The 13,464-nt window shown below is 39.0% G+C and overlaps 1 protein-coding gene across 7 annotated transcripts in view; it reads left to right on the top strand.

Annotated features, from left to right (window-relative positions):
- The window catches only part of BEGAIN (brain enriched guanylate kinase associated), a 164,842-nt gene that overhangs the window by 99,969 nt on the left and 51,409 nt on the right, over positions 1-13,464 (top strand). For 6 of the 7 annotated variants that reach the window (XM_076345457.1, XM_076345459.1, XM_076345455.1 and 3 more), the window contains 2 exons: positions 3,809-3,970; positions 10,360-10,426. In XM_076345457.1, the coding sequence (XP_076201572.1) occupies positions 3,809-3,970; positions 10,360-10,426 (229 nt within the window). Of the gene's footprint in view, positions 1-3,808; positions 3,971-5,586; positions 5,644-10,359; positions 10,427-13,464 lie in introns of all 7 variants that reach the window. The other variant, XM_076345454.1, reaches the window with a different exon arrangement.

Below are 13,464 nucleotides of genomic sequence, written 5' to 3'. Positions count from 1 at the left end.
CAAAAAACACAACACAGCATAAGGAAAGAGAATTCAGGCATGGCATTATGTGATACCACTGGAAGCTAACAGTAAGGGGAAGGTTTTCAGAGAAAGAACATGTTTCATGAGAAATGCAAAAAAAAAAAAAAAGCGCTCATAAAATACCTTAGATTTGTATAAAACAAAAATTGAGCCTCTGATCTTGCTATTAGAGATACTAAATTTGACACATTGCATGTTCTTCTTCATTCTACTGTTTCTCTCACTTGCCTTGCCTTTGCTTCTTAGGTGTTTGTTCATACATAACTGAAAGCAAGAGAAAACAACAGGCTTTACTTTAAACCAGTAATGTATCTAGATAGGGCTCAATTCATGCAGAAATCAAAGCCATCCTGGGAATCCTGGGAAATCTGCTCACAGTGTTACAGCTGTTAGTACCCATTCAGTGCTTTCAGTCCCAGATTCAGGAAAATTTCCCTGTTTGTGCCAATCATAAGCATAAGTTTCGTTGTGTCATTGCTTAAAGTTAGCTATCTTTTCAGAACTTGCTTGGCTCAAGAAGGATATTAAAGCAAATGGTTAAGTGCTTTCCCCATTGGGGTCTTGTCTTTTTTTCCTTTTTCTTTTTTTCTATAAAAGTGGCTATAAGTTTCCTGCCATTCAGAGTATTCTTGTCAACGTGATTTCTTTGTTTCTAAAATTTTTACCTTTCTCTTGAATAACTTGTATTTTAATAATGATTCACTGTTATGTACCTACTACTACATTTTAAATAATCCCTTCATAAACCAGGTGTTATTGTTCCTGTCTAAAAATAATGTCCTCTTAAAAACAGCCAGCTGGTTTTGTGTGTATCAGATGAATCAAAGTACACACTGAGCAGGGGTTCTGCTAGGTTTGGGAGGGTTTCAGAATGCCACCCCATCTTTCCAGCTTGGGTGGAAATGAATAGAGCTTTTTGAGAATTATGGTTTGCTGAATGAGAATAACTTTGATCTTTGAAGTTGCCTAACTTATGCCTTAACCACTGTGGGTTTTTTCTTATTTTTTACAAAGTTACAACTATGTTTTACTACCCAAAGCATTATGTGGAAGAGTGGATGTATGCAGACTGTTTCAGTAAAGCTCATTAGAATAGGCTTGATTTTAATGAAATGAATAATCCCGTTCTGAAAGCAAAGAATTCAAGAATACAAACGTTTCAAAGTGAACTTCAAGGGAAAAAAAGGCTGAGCCTGAAGTTAAGTTTATCCTTCAAAACTTTGCTGAACTGGGGCCCTAGCACAGGCTTCAGGCTGCCAAAACCTGCCAAACTGTCCAGACCTGAATCCCAAAGCACATTTTGGCGTCTCAGACCAGCACTGCCTTCCACTGGAGGATCAAGATTTACCCAGAACTCACATTTTGAACCCCAAATTTCCCCACATAGGCAGGTCTAGGCACACAGGTGTATGCAGAAGCAACTTCATTTGCGCAGTCAGGTGCTTTGCTGCTACCTAATCTTCACACAACTGAGACCCAAAGCAAGAAGGTACCTACATGAGGAAGCAGAAAACAAAGGTATTGGAGGCCATTAACTTTGCTCTTTTTCCTCTTTTATTAAGCAGTCTCCAGCTATTACTGACTTAAACATCCCTGGCATTCCCATTATATTTGTACCCCTACAGCCCCTCTTCCTCCCAGAGGTCAAACTCTGTCTGTGGCCAAAACTCCCTCGTGCAGCAGGATGTTGTAACCCCCCCGATCTGACTTAGCTTGCATTAACTGCACTTGCCCAGCATAGAGCAGCAGCCTGGACGTTTTTATCCAAAACCATACCTGGAGGACCTACTGTCTACTTTTTGTACAAATCCTAGTGATTAGATTTTTAGAGCAGCAGAAGACTTAAGATCAAAACTCTTTTCACTCTAAACAGTTTTGACACTGTAACTCCCACTTCACAGAAGAAAATCCAAGTTGCCAGGCTACAGGAAGGAAAACTGACCACTTTTCTTTCCCAAGATGAGCAGATGAGTAGCAAGAACAACAGGCCAGAAGCAGAGCAAGTGAAAGGCAGTATGATGTGGTAACATCATGAATGACGACATGCAGAAATGAGCAGCATGGGTTCAGATTCTCATTTCCCTAGATAATTTGGGGGTTTTATTCACCAAGTGAAATATAAAAACTAAATGATTGCATTAACTGGAGCTGCGTTAAATGTCTGAATTAGGATATATTATTTTAAGAGAATATAACTACAAGTGGTAATCTAAGTATAACTGTGACCACACAATATGTGTAATTGAATTGTTTGCAAAACATTAGACAGTTTCCTAGCTCTAAGCTGCATGGATCAAGTAAGCAGCAATTGTAAAACTTTTGCATTACCTTACTGAAGCTCCTATCGCAGCTTGTAGAGGAGAAGGCAGTCACACTGAAGACAGCTCAGATAAGTGTTTCTTGAAGAATGGCATGTTGTTCCCAACTCTCTTGTCTAATTAAAGACCCAAAACATTATTCTTCTGAAGCTGATGGCAGTAGTCACTTGACATCAAAGGGAATCAAGATTTGCCATTCTTTTATGAAGAATTATTTTTATCATATGATTAAAAATAAGCAAGGCAATTCACAATGCATCACGTGGTAGCACTTTTGTCTCTAGGTGATGGCAGACTCCGGTTCTGTAGTGCCTCAGAGGTCCCACCTGAAACCAAGAGATCAGCTCAATACTGAGGTTGCAGTATCTGAACCAAGTTACAGTCACCTCCAGAGATATCAGCTCTGACTGGAACCCCATCCTGCTGTGCAACTGGCAAACATGCTAGAAGACTGGGGAGCTTAGAAACTAAACAGGCAAGGATAAAAGATCTCCATTGTGCAGATAAGAACTGAGGCAACTGCAGACTGGCTCACCTGAAGCCACAGAGTCGAGCTCCGGTAAAGCAAGGGAAGGATCCCTAGGTTCATCGCTGCAAATCCAGAGGGACTATTTGGGTGCAGATGGCACTTTGACCTTCATGATAAAAATTTCGCTTGGATGTCCTGGCTTCATGCTATCTTATTTCATCTCTAAAATAAAAAGAAAACAATAAAGTGAAAAACCTCCTCTTTCCAAATTCTGTGCCTAGTGCTTTGTTTTGTCAAAGAGTGTAACTGAAGCTAGCTTACAAGCAGGGCACAAGTTCTTTATTAGTGAAAGAACTGTGAAAAATTAGGGGTGACACCTGAGTCTGGGAAGTCTTTTCTCCCAAATGAGTGGGAAAATGGGGAAAGAGCCATAACTTTAAAATTACTATAATATTAATTGATGACCATACTCCAGATGAAATGCTGAACGATAACATCTCTAGAAGCTCTATGGCCCAGGGATTGGGGTGGAAATTGAATCAAATAAGACAATTTTTTTTTCTCCACAAAACATATTATAACTTGGATTATTGGCAAGGAAATATTTTTGCACAGTTTATTTAGAGTTGCTGCTCTATTGATATGTGCTACTTCAGTCATGGTATTTTAAGATAACTCAGTATTTTAAGATAACTCTAAATGAAAGGTCCTGTGTGAAACCAAACTCTAGACTGTATTTTGTATTTTAATGAGGACTCTTTCACAAAATATTCCATTATGGCTAATGAGATATTAGCAATGAATACGCTAGAAAGGACAGATGGGAAGATAGTCAACTGTCTAAATCAGAAGATTTTCAAAGTGCAGTAAACAACTTATTAAGCACACTTCTCTGGCTTAATGCCAACCTATACTGTATGGAATTGGTCAAAGAGTGGATCATGAAAAGCTTTTGAGGAGCAGCTAAATTCTACAGCTGTGGTCTTTGTTTTTCTAGTACTTTGCAAGAACAGAAGGGGGAATTACGAAAGCGTCTATCCTACACTACCCATAAGCTGGAAATGCTTGAAACGGAATTTGATTCTACACGTCAGTATCTTGAAATAGAACTGAGACGTGCTCAGGAGGAACTTGAAAAAGTAACTGAAAAACTGAGAAGGTTAGTAACTAACTTTTTGAAATAAACAGTTATTAGGAATTTACAAGTGGCTGTGTTAAAGACATATGTAAGTAAAAATACAGGCATATAGTCTCAAACAGACATCATTTATTATTTGTTGATTACACATTGTGTTTTCACATTGAATATATACATTTCACTTATCTGAATATACATTACATACAAGTTATTTACATGTGATATGTAAGATGTTCCTGTATTGAAAGTAAACATGCAAATAGAAATATATGTACATAGGTACATATATGACATCATTTATGTGTAAACATACATGTGGGTTAGTGCCATGTTGTGTTACAAATACAAAGGTTATAGACATACTACATATATATAGTTACACGGTATATATACAGATAGATTTTTTTAATGCATTTGGCTGCATATTTTCTGTTGTTACCCTCCATTGCACTGTTACAAGAGAACAGCATTTGGCCCTTCATCACTCAAAGCTGAGACTATGTTCAATTCAAATACTGTTGTGACATTTCACATTATGCTATAGCAAATCATTCGCTTTTTAGTCCCAAGTAGAATGGAATGATACTGAAAACCTATCATTTAAAATTGTTGAAGCTGTGGTACAGTGCTATTGCAAATCAGGGGCCCAGTTAATGTTAATGACAAATTATAATAAGCATGCACTCCTGGCATTCCTGGCACTGATTAAAATGGTCTGTAATCTAGCTTTAAATTTATCAGTGATTCTTAATATCCATTTTTTCATTTGTTTGCAAAACTTCTGAACCTACAATTATCCGTTTATGCTGGAATGTATTTGCATTTCTTGTGAGGACTTTCCTAAACTGATGTAGATAATTGAACTGTTTGATTTAGTTCATTGGATGAATCAAAATGAAATTCAGAACAAATCATTCCAGGGCTATACCCAAAGAAAGATTTTTCATTTTTTGCAGAAGGCAAAAACCAAACCGAAACAAAGCCAGAAACCACCAACAAACTGAGTCAACCAAACCATTTTATGCAAATTTTAAACAGAAAGAGGCTGTAAGACCTCAGATTAGGAAATATCCTGGTGTGGTCTTATAACTTAAATGCTCTCCTAAGTGGGGAGGCTTCTTAAAACAAGGCCAAAATAAGCAGATGTCATGATGATCTTGAAATCTACACACATCTATCAACAGCAGTCTGAAGATTCTCCATATTGTTTTCTTGCCAACAATATTTTTCCTATCACTTCACTTAGAGCAGAGCTATTGAAAGTAACTTCACTCTTGACGTAGTTTTGTTCCAATATATTTCAGCTTTAAGGACAGGGAACGCTGGTACTCTTTTCTCCTGAAACATTATTTCAGGCACGGCTGCCATAAATCCTGCATCATATTTAGAAGAAGGGCTGACCATCCCACCTCTGTTAAAACAAAGGGGCTTCCTAGTCAGTATGAAGCCTCTTATCAACTTCATTGGGCACTGATGAGTTAAGCACCCTTCAAAACTTAGGCCAGAAAGTCTGGTTTTTGCTCATGGCAAAGTCTAGTACTCATACCAAACATCAAATTAGTAGAACTGACTTTCCAATATTCTAATGGAATATTGTACCATATTATGAAGAAAACATATTAAAAATTATGTTTCAGGCAGGTGATTACTCCCCTGAAGACATATCATATTGGAAGCCCAAATTATTTTACGAGGTGAGCTTTAAAAATGTTTCTATTGAGAATAGCGAGGCATACCGCAAGTTGAACAACTAGATTTCTCAACCTGGAGAGGGATAATGTCTGAAAGAAAACTGTCATCCAAAAGCGTGTCAGCAACATGTCACAGAAGAAAATCAGTGTGAAAAAACCAAGGAACTAGAATTAGTTTCAGTAATGTGTCTCTTGCTTTATTCACTGCAGAGGGAGAGAAATTCAACCCCCCTAACAAATAAGCCCTGTGTAACAAGATCCCGCTTGCATACTAGAGAACATTTCTGTTATTAAACTTCCATTACTGTTAAATGCAGAATTTTTCTGAGAGGCTGAATGGCCATCCTCTTCTACTCCTTTCTGAAAGCCTTTATTGTCTTAATTTATGCAGAATTACCTGTGTTGCTGCTAGGCCTCCCCTCTCTTACCCAAGCAGGGAGGTCATTTACATGGCTTGATGGTCAAGTTTTCAACCTCTCTACAAACATTTAGAGGGGGCCTTTTTCTTTGGGACCAGTGGGAGCAAGATCAGGGCAGTGCTGAGTGGGTTTGAAAATATTAACTGTAAAGCATAGGTTTGACTTTGAAAAGTGACTGAAAAGAGATTGGGGATTTCATATACCTCACAATGATCCCCTATCTGACATGATCGGCATGGTTTTTATAAGTTAAAATTTAAAAAAGATTCAAATACCAGTCTTAGAACCAAAACTGATCTCCAAAGGTCATGCTGGGTTTCCTGCTTTTGACCCTACTTGGGTAACAACTTGGTGAGGTCCCCATCCTAGCTTTTACCAGACAGTAATTTTAAGACACAAAAAACCACCCCATACAAGTGTATATTTAGCACTAAGATTAGCCCCCACACATAATTGTTTCACCAAAAGCAAGACAGTTCACAGACTGAAGGGATGTTCTGAACAGGAATCCTGCAGCTGTATTAGCTCTGGAATAAATGGGGGAAAAACTCTCTTGTTTTCATAAGGAAGTCAGTGTAACTTGTGATAACAGAGAGGGAAAAGGTTTTTTGAACAAGAAGTTAGTATTTTAACAGTCACCCTTCAAAGCTAAACTGCACTCTGGGTGAAATTCTCTTCTTTAGAGAAAGTCAGCCCAAGCCTGTGTTTTACTTTAGATATATTTCATGGCGTTAAGAGGGTTTGAGACTGAGTGGAAGCAGAGAAACAGAGGCTTTTGCAGACTTTCTCTTTAGTGGTGATCTGTGGCCTTAGAGAGGGATGTGTTGTCTGCTGGGTTAGGGCACAGATATGTAATGTTCAATTTGGTCAGAATACTTTTCATCAGGCCCTAATTTAGTCAAGAATCTAAACATGCATTTAATGCATGCACATATATGCACCTGGAGGCACATGGGTATCACCTAATAATATGAACAACACAAAAAGCTATCAAAAATTATAATAAGTTATTGATTCACAGGAGTTTATTCTTAAAACAGTTTCACAGGGTACTGAAACTGACCTATTCTTCACTTTATTTACAAAGAAGCCAGTTTTACAACATTAAAATGTTTCATACTTCACAAAGTTCAGGCTATCTGGGTGTATTTTTTCTCCAAACAGGGTTAAGTTACCATTTGCATATCTGATCATTTTCAAATTGGAATAATTTTCACTACTCCTCCTTTATTTTACAGTATTGCCCAAAGATTGATTTGATTACCATGTTCCTCTTTTATCCCTTTAACACTTTCTTCCGTATATTTCTGGGTCCATTTCTCTCCTTACCACCCACATTTGCTGACACTTCTCTTGGCACAGTGGATTTCCAATTTGGGTTTTATGCGTACATGTGCATGTGTATGTGCTTGTGTATGTGTGCACGTGTTTGTGCTTATTTTGACTACCTTTGCATAATGTTCTCAATAGAAACACTTTTTGAAGCTCAGCTTCCTACTTACTGTGGATTTTTTGTTTAGATTGGATTTGATTTTACTGGGAAGTGGTCAATTTTTTCAGTGCAAAATGAATGTGTTAGACAACTAGGGTTTGTGGGCTACTTTCACCTAAACATACAACAGAGGAAAATTTGATGAGCAAAGACAAGAGAAGTTACAAGGAGAGAAGCAGATTGTAATAAGCTCGTGCAAAACCCCTCTACCATCTATGGCATGGAACTGTTGCCAGCCAAGAACAATTATATTAATGGTAACCAATCCTCCAGTCATCCATACCAAGAGAAAAACAGTGTCAACAGAAGCTGAGGAGCAAACCCAGTGAAGCATTGCCACCGTCATAAGCCAGATATCCAAGTAACAATTACTGCTGGTAATTCATGATCTTAAAGATATGGAAAGGAAACCTTCAATGTCTCTCTTGCGCTCTCCACATAGGTCTATACTGCAGAACAGACGGGGGTACAGGGAGGCCTGAGCTAGAAAAGTCCTGAACCAATAATTTTTTCCCCTTTTCTTTCAGGAATTTATGCAGATGCTTTTGAACCCGTGCAAACTTTTAGGAGGTTGCAGGTGCATTGCAGTTTACATTGGTTTTATACCATCTCTATTTGAGCCACAAGCTGCCTAGGTGCAAAGCATGTTTAACCTGTTCTATTTTGCCTTACTAGAGAAAAACTGCAGACCATGACAGACAAGATACTGGAGCACCTCTGGTCTCAGCCAGCAGGCCCTATCTTATTTTTCTAAATCCTTGTCCCCTGCACCATGGCATGCAGCCTTACCAGCAAAATGTAACTACGTTAGTGCTGAGTCGCTCTTTGCAGGCAAAGCCAGTTTAAGCCTCCTTGCTTCCACTGGTTTACCAAGATCATCTCTGCCTTCTCCTTTGCCATGAAAAGCTGGGTACAGGGTACCCTAAGATTTTTCTCTGTTGTGTTGACTCTGGCTAAATAGCTGTGAAAATTCCAAGTATACCTAGAGCTGTACAAATAAATGTCTATACCGAAGCTTAGTAGCAAAAGCTGCATCTAACAGGAGCATGGACAATGCAGAGCTCCGTAAACTTTAGTCAAACCTTTAAGTCACCTGGACATTTACACAATGGCACTGTGAGAACTAGTGAGTAATGACCAAGATGTAGGTTAGTACACATCTCAGATTTTCAGCCCATTTGAGTCACCACCTTAGCAAACACTCTTTACCACAGATCCTCCTTACAGGGAGTAAATCTCTGCTCAGCAGCTCTGTAAAACGTACACAATACTGAAACTTCCCCCAGGCTCGCAATGCACATTTGAAACATGCCCTGCCCTGAGTCTGGGCTGACCCTTGGTACCCCGGGGAGTTTCACCCGTGGCAATGTCATTATTTATGCCCACAGTGCAGCTGTCCTCGGCACAGACCTCCCCTCCCAGGTCCATGCAGCACATGTTACGGTATTACTGGGGGCCTCAGCAGGAGGTCTGCATGCCTCGCGAGGGGCACCGTGAGCCGCTGGCCTGCCCCCGGATGGAGAATTTTGATCATTTAACTGGAAATAAAATCTCTATGGCAACAGAAGCAGGGAGAGACCGGAACCACCACCTCACTTCACTGCCAGAAAGGGGCAGGCTGGACCCCTCAATTCGCAGCCATGGCATGGTTCGAATGCAGGTCTTAATTCTGATTTCAACAGCCACTCCTAACCATACGATAAGCCAAAGAGACTTCTTTAATCCCAGTCCCTTCCTTATCATCACAGAAACTACACCCAGATCCAGGCTTCTCAGAGGAAGTAGCTTTCTGCTGAATGAATGTGTATTACATCTGAGTTCACTCTTACAGGGAATGCACTTGCCCATTACCTAAAATCAACTTACCACTGAAAATACTTTGACTTATTGACCTAAGATTCTCAGTACAAACATACAGATGTATTCAGACAAACTTTTCACAGCTGAGCTTCTAACATTTATTTTACATTTGTTATAAATCCTGCTGAGGTGATATGTACAAACAAGAACAACGAGCTACCCTCCTTACCTTCTGAGAAAAGAAAGGCACAGCTACTACCAAAATAGCTAGGCTGCACAGCTCGTTCATTACAATACCGAGGTTACCATCTAAGTAACCTAAAGATGTACAGACTGAAACTTTTCTTTGGTGTATCGCTCTGGAATAAACGGAGAAGTCTTATTTTGTGAGTCCATTCAATCCCTCAGTGCTGATAAAAATAAATACCCACCTTTTCCAGGCTAAGCTATCTAAATGAATTTCCTGAAGAAACGGGATGTGTTTAGCTCTTGAGAATAGGCGATTCCTTGAACTTTTGTCAAAAGAAGGAATATTCTCTTCTAAGTCATGTGCTGATGCCCATGCGTTGCTTTTGCTAGAGTCATTAGGTTTCTGCTGCAATTCTCCTTACTAAGAGCGCTCCACAAATCTTTTTCTGTACTTTCTAAGCATATGGCTCAAGCTTCCTCCCTAACATATCATTCCTGAGCCGGATGTAAAGCTACAATCTCTTGGTGCAAGTTCCCATGCTGCGATGCACGTCTGCACACAAGTGCAGAACAGCAAACATATTTTCACTTCCTGATGGAATTTGCTGCTAAATATAGTAAGCAAACATGACAAAGAAGTTTTGCTTAGGAAGTAGGTGGTACTCATATTTCAAAGGCAACCACTAACTGGCAACAGGAGTGATAAGAAAATAGATTTCAAGTAGTGCAAGCTAAGGTTTTGTACTGATGTGAAAATTACAGGTAAAAAACAAGACGAAAAACAATGCATTCAATTACATGATATCATCTTTGTTTTAGGATACAAAACAATTACCTAGCCTTACAAAGAATTAATCAGGATCTGGAGGATAAACTTTATAGAATGGTAAGTTATCATAAGTGAACTTTTTTATATATTAAATGTGTTTTTATGGTTCTTAAGTCATAGGACAAATGTATATGTAGCTGTCACAAAAAACCCCTCCTGCTCCAAATGCAGGATGCTTAAAAAAGATATATGATTTTATCAGTATCATGATCTAGAGCTCAAGCTGTGTACAACGGCACAGCTTCATCAATTTAAACGGAGATTGCATTGGCTGATGATCTGGCTGAGTAAATTGTACCTTTAAAATAATTCTGGTTAATTTAGTTAATAAATTCATGGGGTTTCAATATTTATGTTTTCATTAAGTAACAAATTTAAATAAGATAATCCAAGGTTTTCTCATGCTTCTTGGATACTTTCACTCAGCTTTTATTAAGTGATTTAATAGAGCTTGGATGGTCTGGCTTTTATATGCTGTCATAACTATCAATCTCAGTGTATTCATTTCCGATCTGCATGTGTCTGCAACCACAATGTCAATGTCACTGTCACAGGCCAATTAGTAACTGAGTGAGGAAATCACTGCACCATTTATGGGCTCCACATCTAGGACTAATATTACAAGACACAGCACTGTTCATTCAAAGCAGTTTGATGTTAAAAAGAAATGGCAATGCCTTTAGTGCCCTGGCTTATTGCCTCCTCCTCTCCCGGCTCAGTATGGCCAGTCGTTCCCTGCTCCCCTTCTGCCCAGCCCCATACCCGGTGTGGCCCTGCCAAGCACAGTGCACACACGTAAACACAGAGTTTATAGGTCCAGGCAGAGTCCTGACGTACAGCTATAAGGATGCTAGGATAAGCTTACATTTTACACAAGTTTCACGTGTAACATTTGCATGGGTAGGCAGCTTGGAATGAGGGGAACAGATTATTGTGCTTTGAGAGTAAATAGGAACTATGGCAACATACTGGAGAGACACCAGCCTCTACTAAGAAACAGGAAACGAATTTTTGAAAATGTCATCGTTCTTATCTCAGGAGTCTGTTTAAATAGCTGACAATGAATAGAGTACTGATGCTTTTGTAACTGGCTAACAACAGGGCAAAGTTACAGCTGGGTTATAGCTGATGTTTGTTCATAAATATATGTATAAACACTGTACAGGCATAAATAACATTTGAACTCATGTTACTGTTTTTTTCTCCACTCTTTCTTTGTTACATTCTTTTTCCTTTTACCCAAATCACTTTGGGATTTTGTCTTCATCTGTGGCATAATATTTATTACATATGTGCTACAAAAGATAAAGTAGAGGCATTCTGACTGATAAATGAAATAGAAAGATTAGAAACATAGAAAGAAGGACTCCAGAAAATCCATTGGTTTTTATCAGGTATTTCAGATCAAAGCAAAGAATTTTTAAACTGATGTTTCAGCATCCACTTCAAATCCTGAGCAATGATTTCAGAGCACAGCACAGAAAGAAGGAAGACGGGTTCCACGGAGCACTGTAGCTTCCTTTATCCCACTAATAGGACAGTCATTGAAGGTAGCTTTAGAGGCTTGAAGAAGATCAACCAGGCTCTGTACACCACAACTCCAGACTGCTTTGCCTCTGAAACACTGAAACTGAAGACACAAAACAAAACCAAACAAATGTCAAATGGAAACTGTTAAAAACAAAAAGATGGGGAAAATAGTACCATATTTGATTTAGATAAGCCAAACCATTTGATTTTCAGGGCACTCCAAAAACCCTCAATACTTCCGAGAAAGTTGGATTAAATAACAGCTGGTCTGGTTAGTCAACAGCTTATGGTGGACCGGGCTCTTGGATACCTTTCTCTCCCTTTCCTGCTTAGGAGGAACAGCTGTGTTTATTTTTTTTGTCTAATTTAGTCAGCTTGTCATTCCAAAATCAAAAGCCTTTGATTTCTCTACCTTTATACAAATCCAAATAAATAAACCATGTGTTTACTTTCTCCCTCTTTCCCCTACCCCATCCCTCTATAGACACACATATATATGTATACACGCACACACATATATACACTCAGATTTTTACACAAGTTTTGACCATTTAATGTGTCCAAATGCAACAAGTAGGGAAAAGAAGACCCCCAGGGCAGTGGTCCCTCGCTCCCCCTGCCTGCAGGTGACCTGAGATGCTCTCAGGAAACCCCTTTCTTCCTGCCCTTGCAGGTGACCCGCCACTACCCTCTCTCCCAGTGACTGGCCCCAGCTCACCACCACTAATCTAGGTCTCCACCTTGGCTTCCTTCTTCTAATGTTTTTCGGTATCCTGAATGTTAAAGCCTTTCATGCCTGCTGTTGGTATAAGGGATGTAAAAAATAATCATTAATTCATCAGCAGTCACCAAAAAGAAGCTGAAGTAGCAGTTATTTTTCTTCTAGGCTCTGCTTCCTTTTGAGTGCTAATCTATAAAATATTTAAAAATATTTGAAAGCACACTTCTGATCACAGCAAACGGTATCCAGTTGAAACCTCTATCACATCAGAACTCAAAATAAAAATATAAAATATAAAATATAAGCCAGTGTCTGTGTTGGTTAAGAGCTAAAAAATACGGTCCTAAAATCAGTGGAGAGTTTGATATATTAAACTGGGCAAGACTAAACACATGACACTGTAGAGACATATGTAGCACAGAACTAAAATTCTGCTGTCACTACTCATAAAACTCCTTACCACAGTCAGGGTCTTTAACTGGAGAAGATTTGTTTGGTCTTGTAAGCACTGGTGAAGCAGGGGAATATACAGGCTGTCTTAAATAATTAAGCTTTAGAAATTTTTTTTCCATTAAGATGTGGGAAAAGACTAAGCAGAGTCTTTCCTTAAATTTTGCACTGTGATTCCATCACAAGGCTGTTCAATTAAAGAACTTTTTATAATATCTAGTTCCAGTTGTCACCAGTAGTCTTCACTTTCCCTGGCATTGGTCCGAGTTTCCCAAGGATGCTCTGCCATGGTCTTGCTGCTCATGAACAGCAGGTATAAGTAGATTATGCAAGGCATCCCAACCACATCTTATATGATCTCAATCCAACTGTATCCCACATGCAATCCTCACTG

This window comes from Aptenodytes patagonicus, chromosome 7 (assembly GCF_965638725.1).
Source record: "Aptenodytes patagonicus chromosome 7, bAptPat1.pri.cur, whole genome shotgun sequence".
NCBI classification, from domain to species: Eukaryota; Metazoa; Chordata; class Aves; order Sphenisciformes; family Spheniscidae; genus Aptenodytes; species Aptenodytes patagonicus.
Note: the sequence above shows the minus strand (reverse complement) of the source record. Positions and strands in the feature narration are given on the sequence as shown.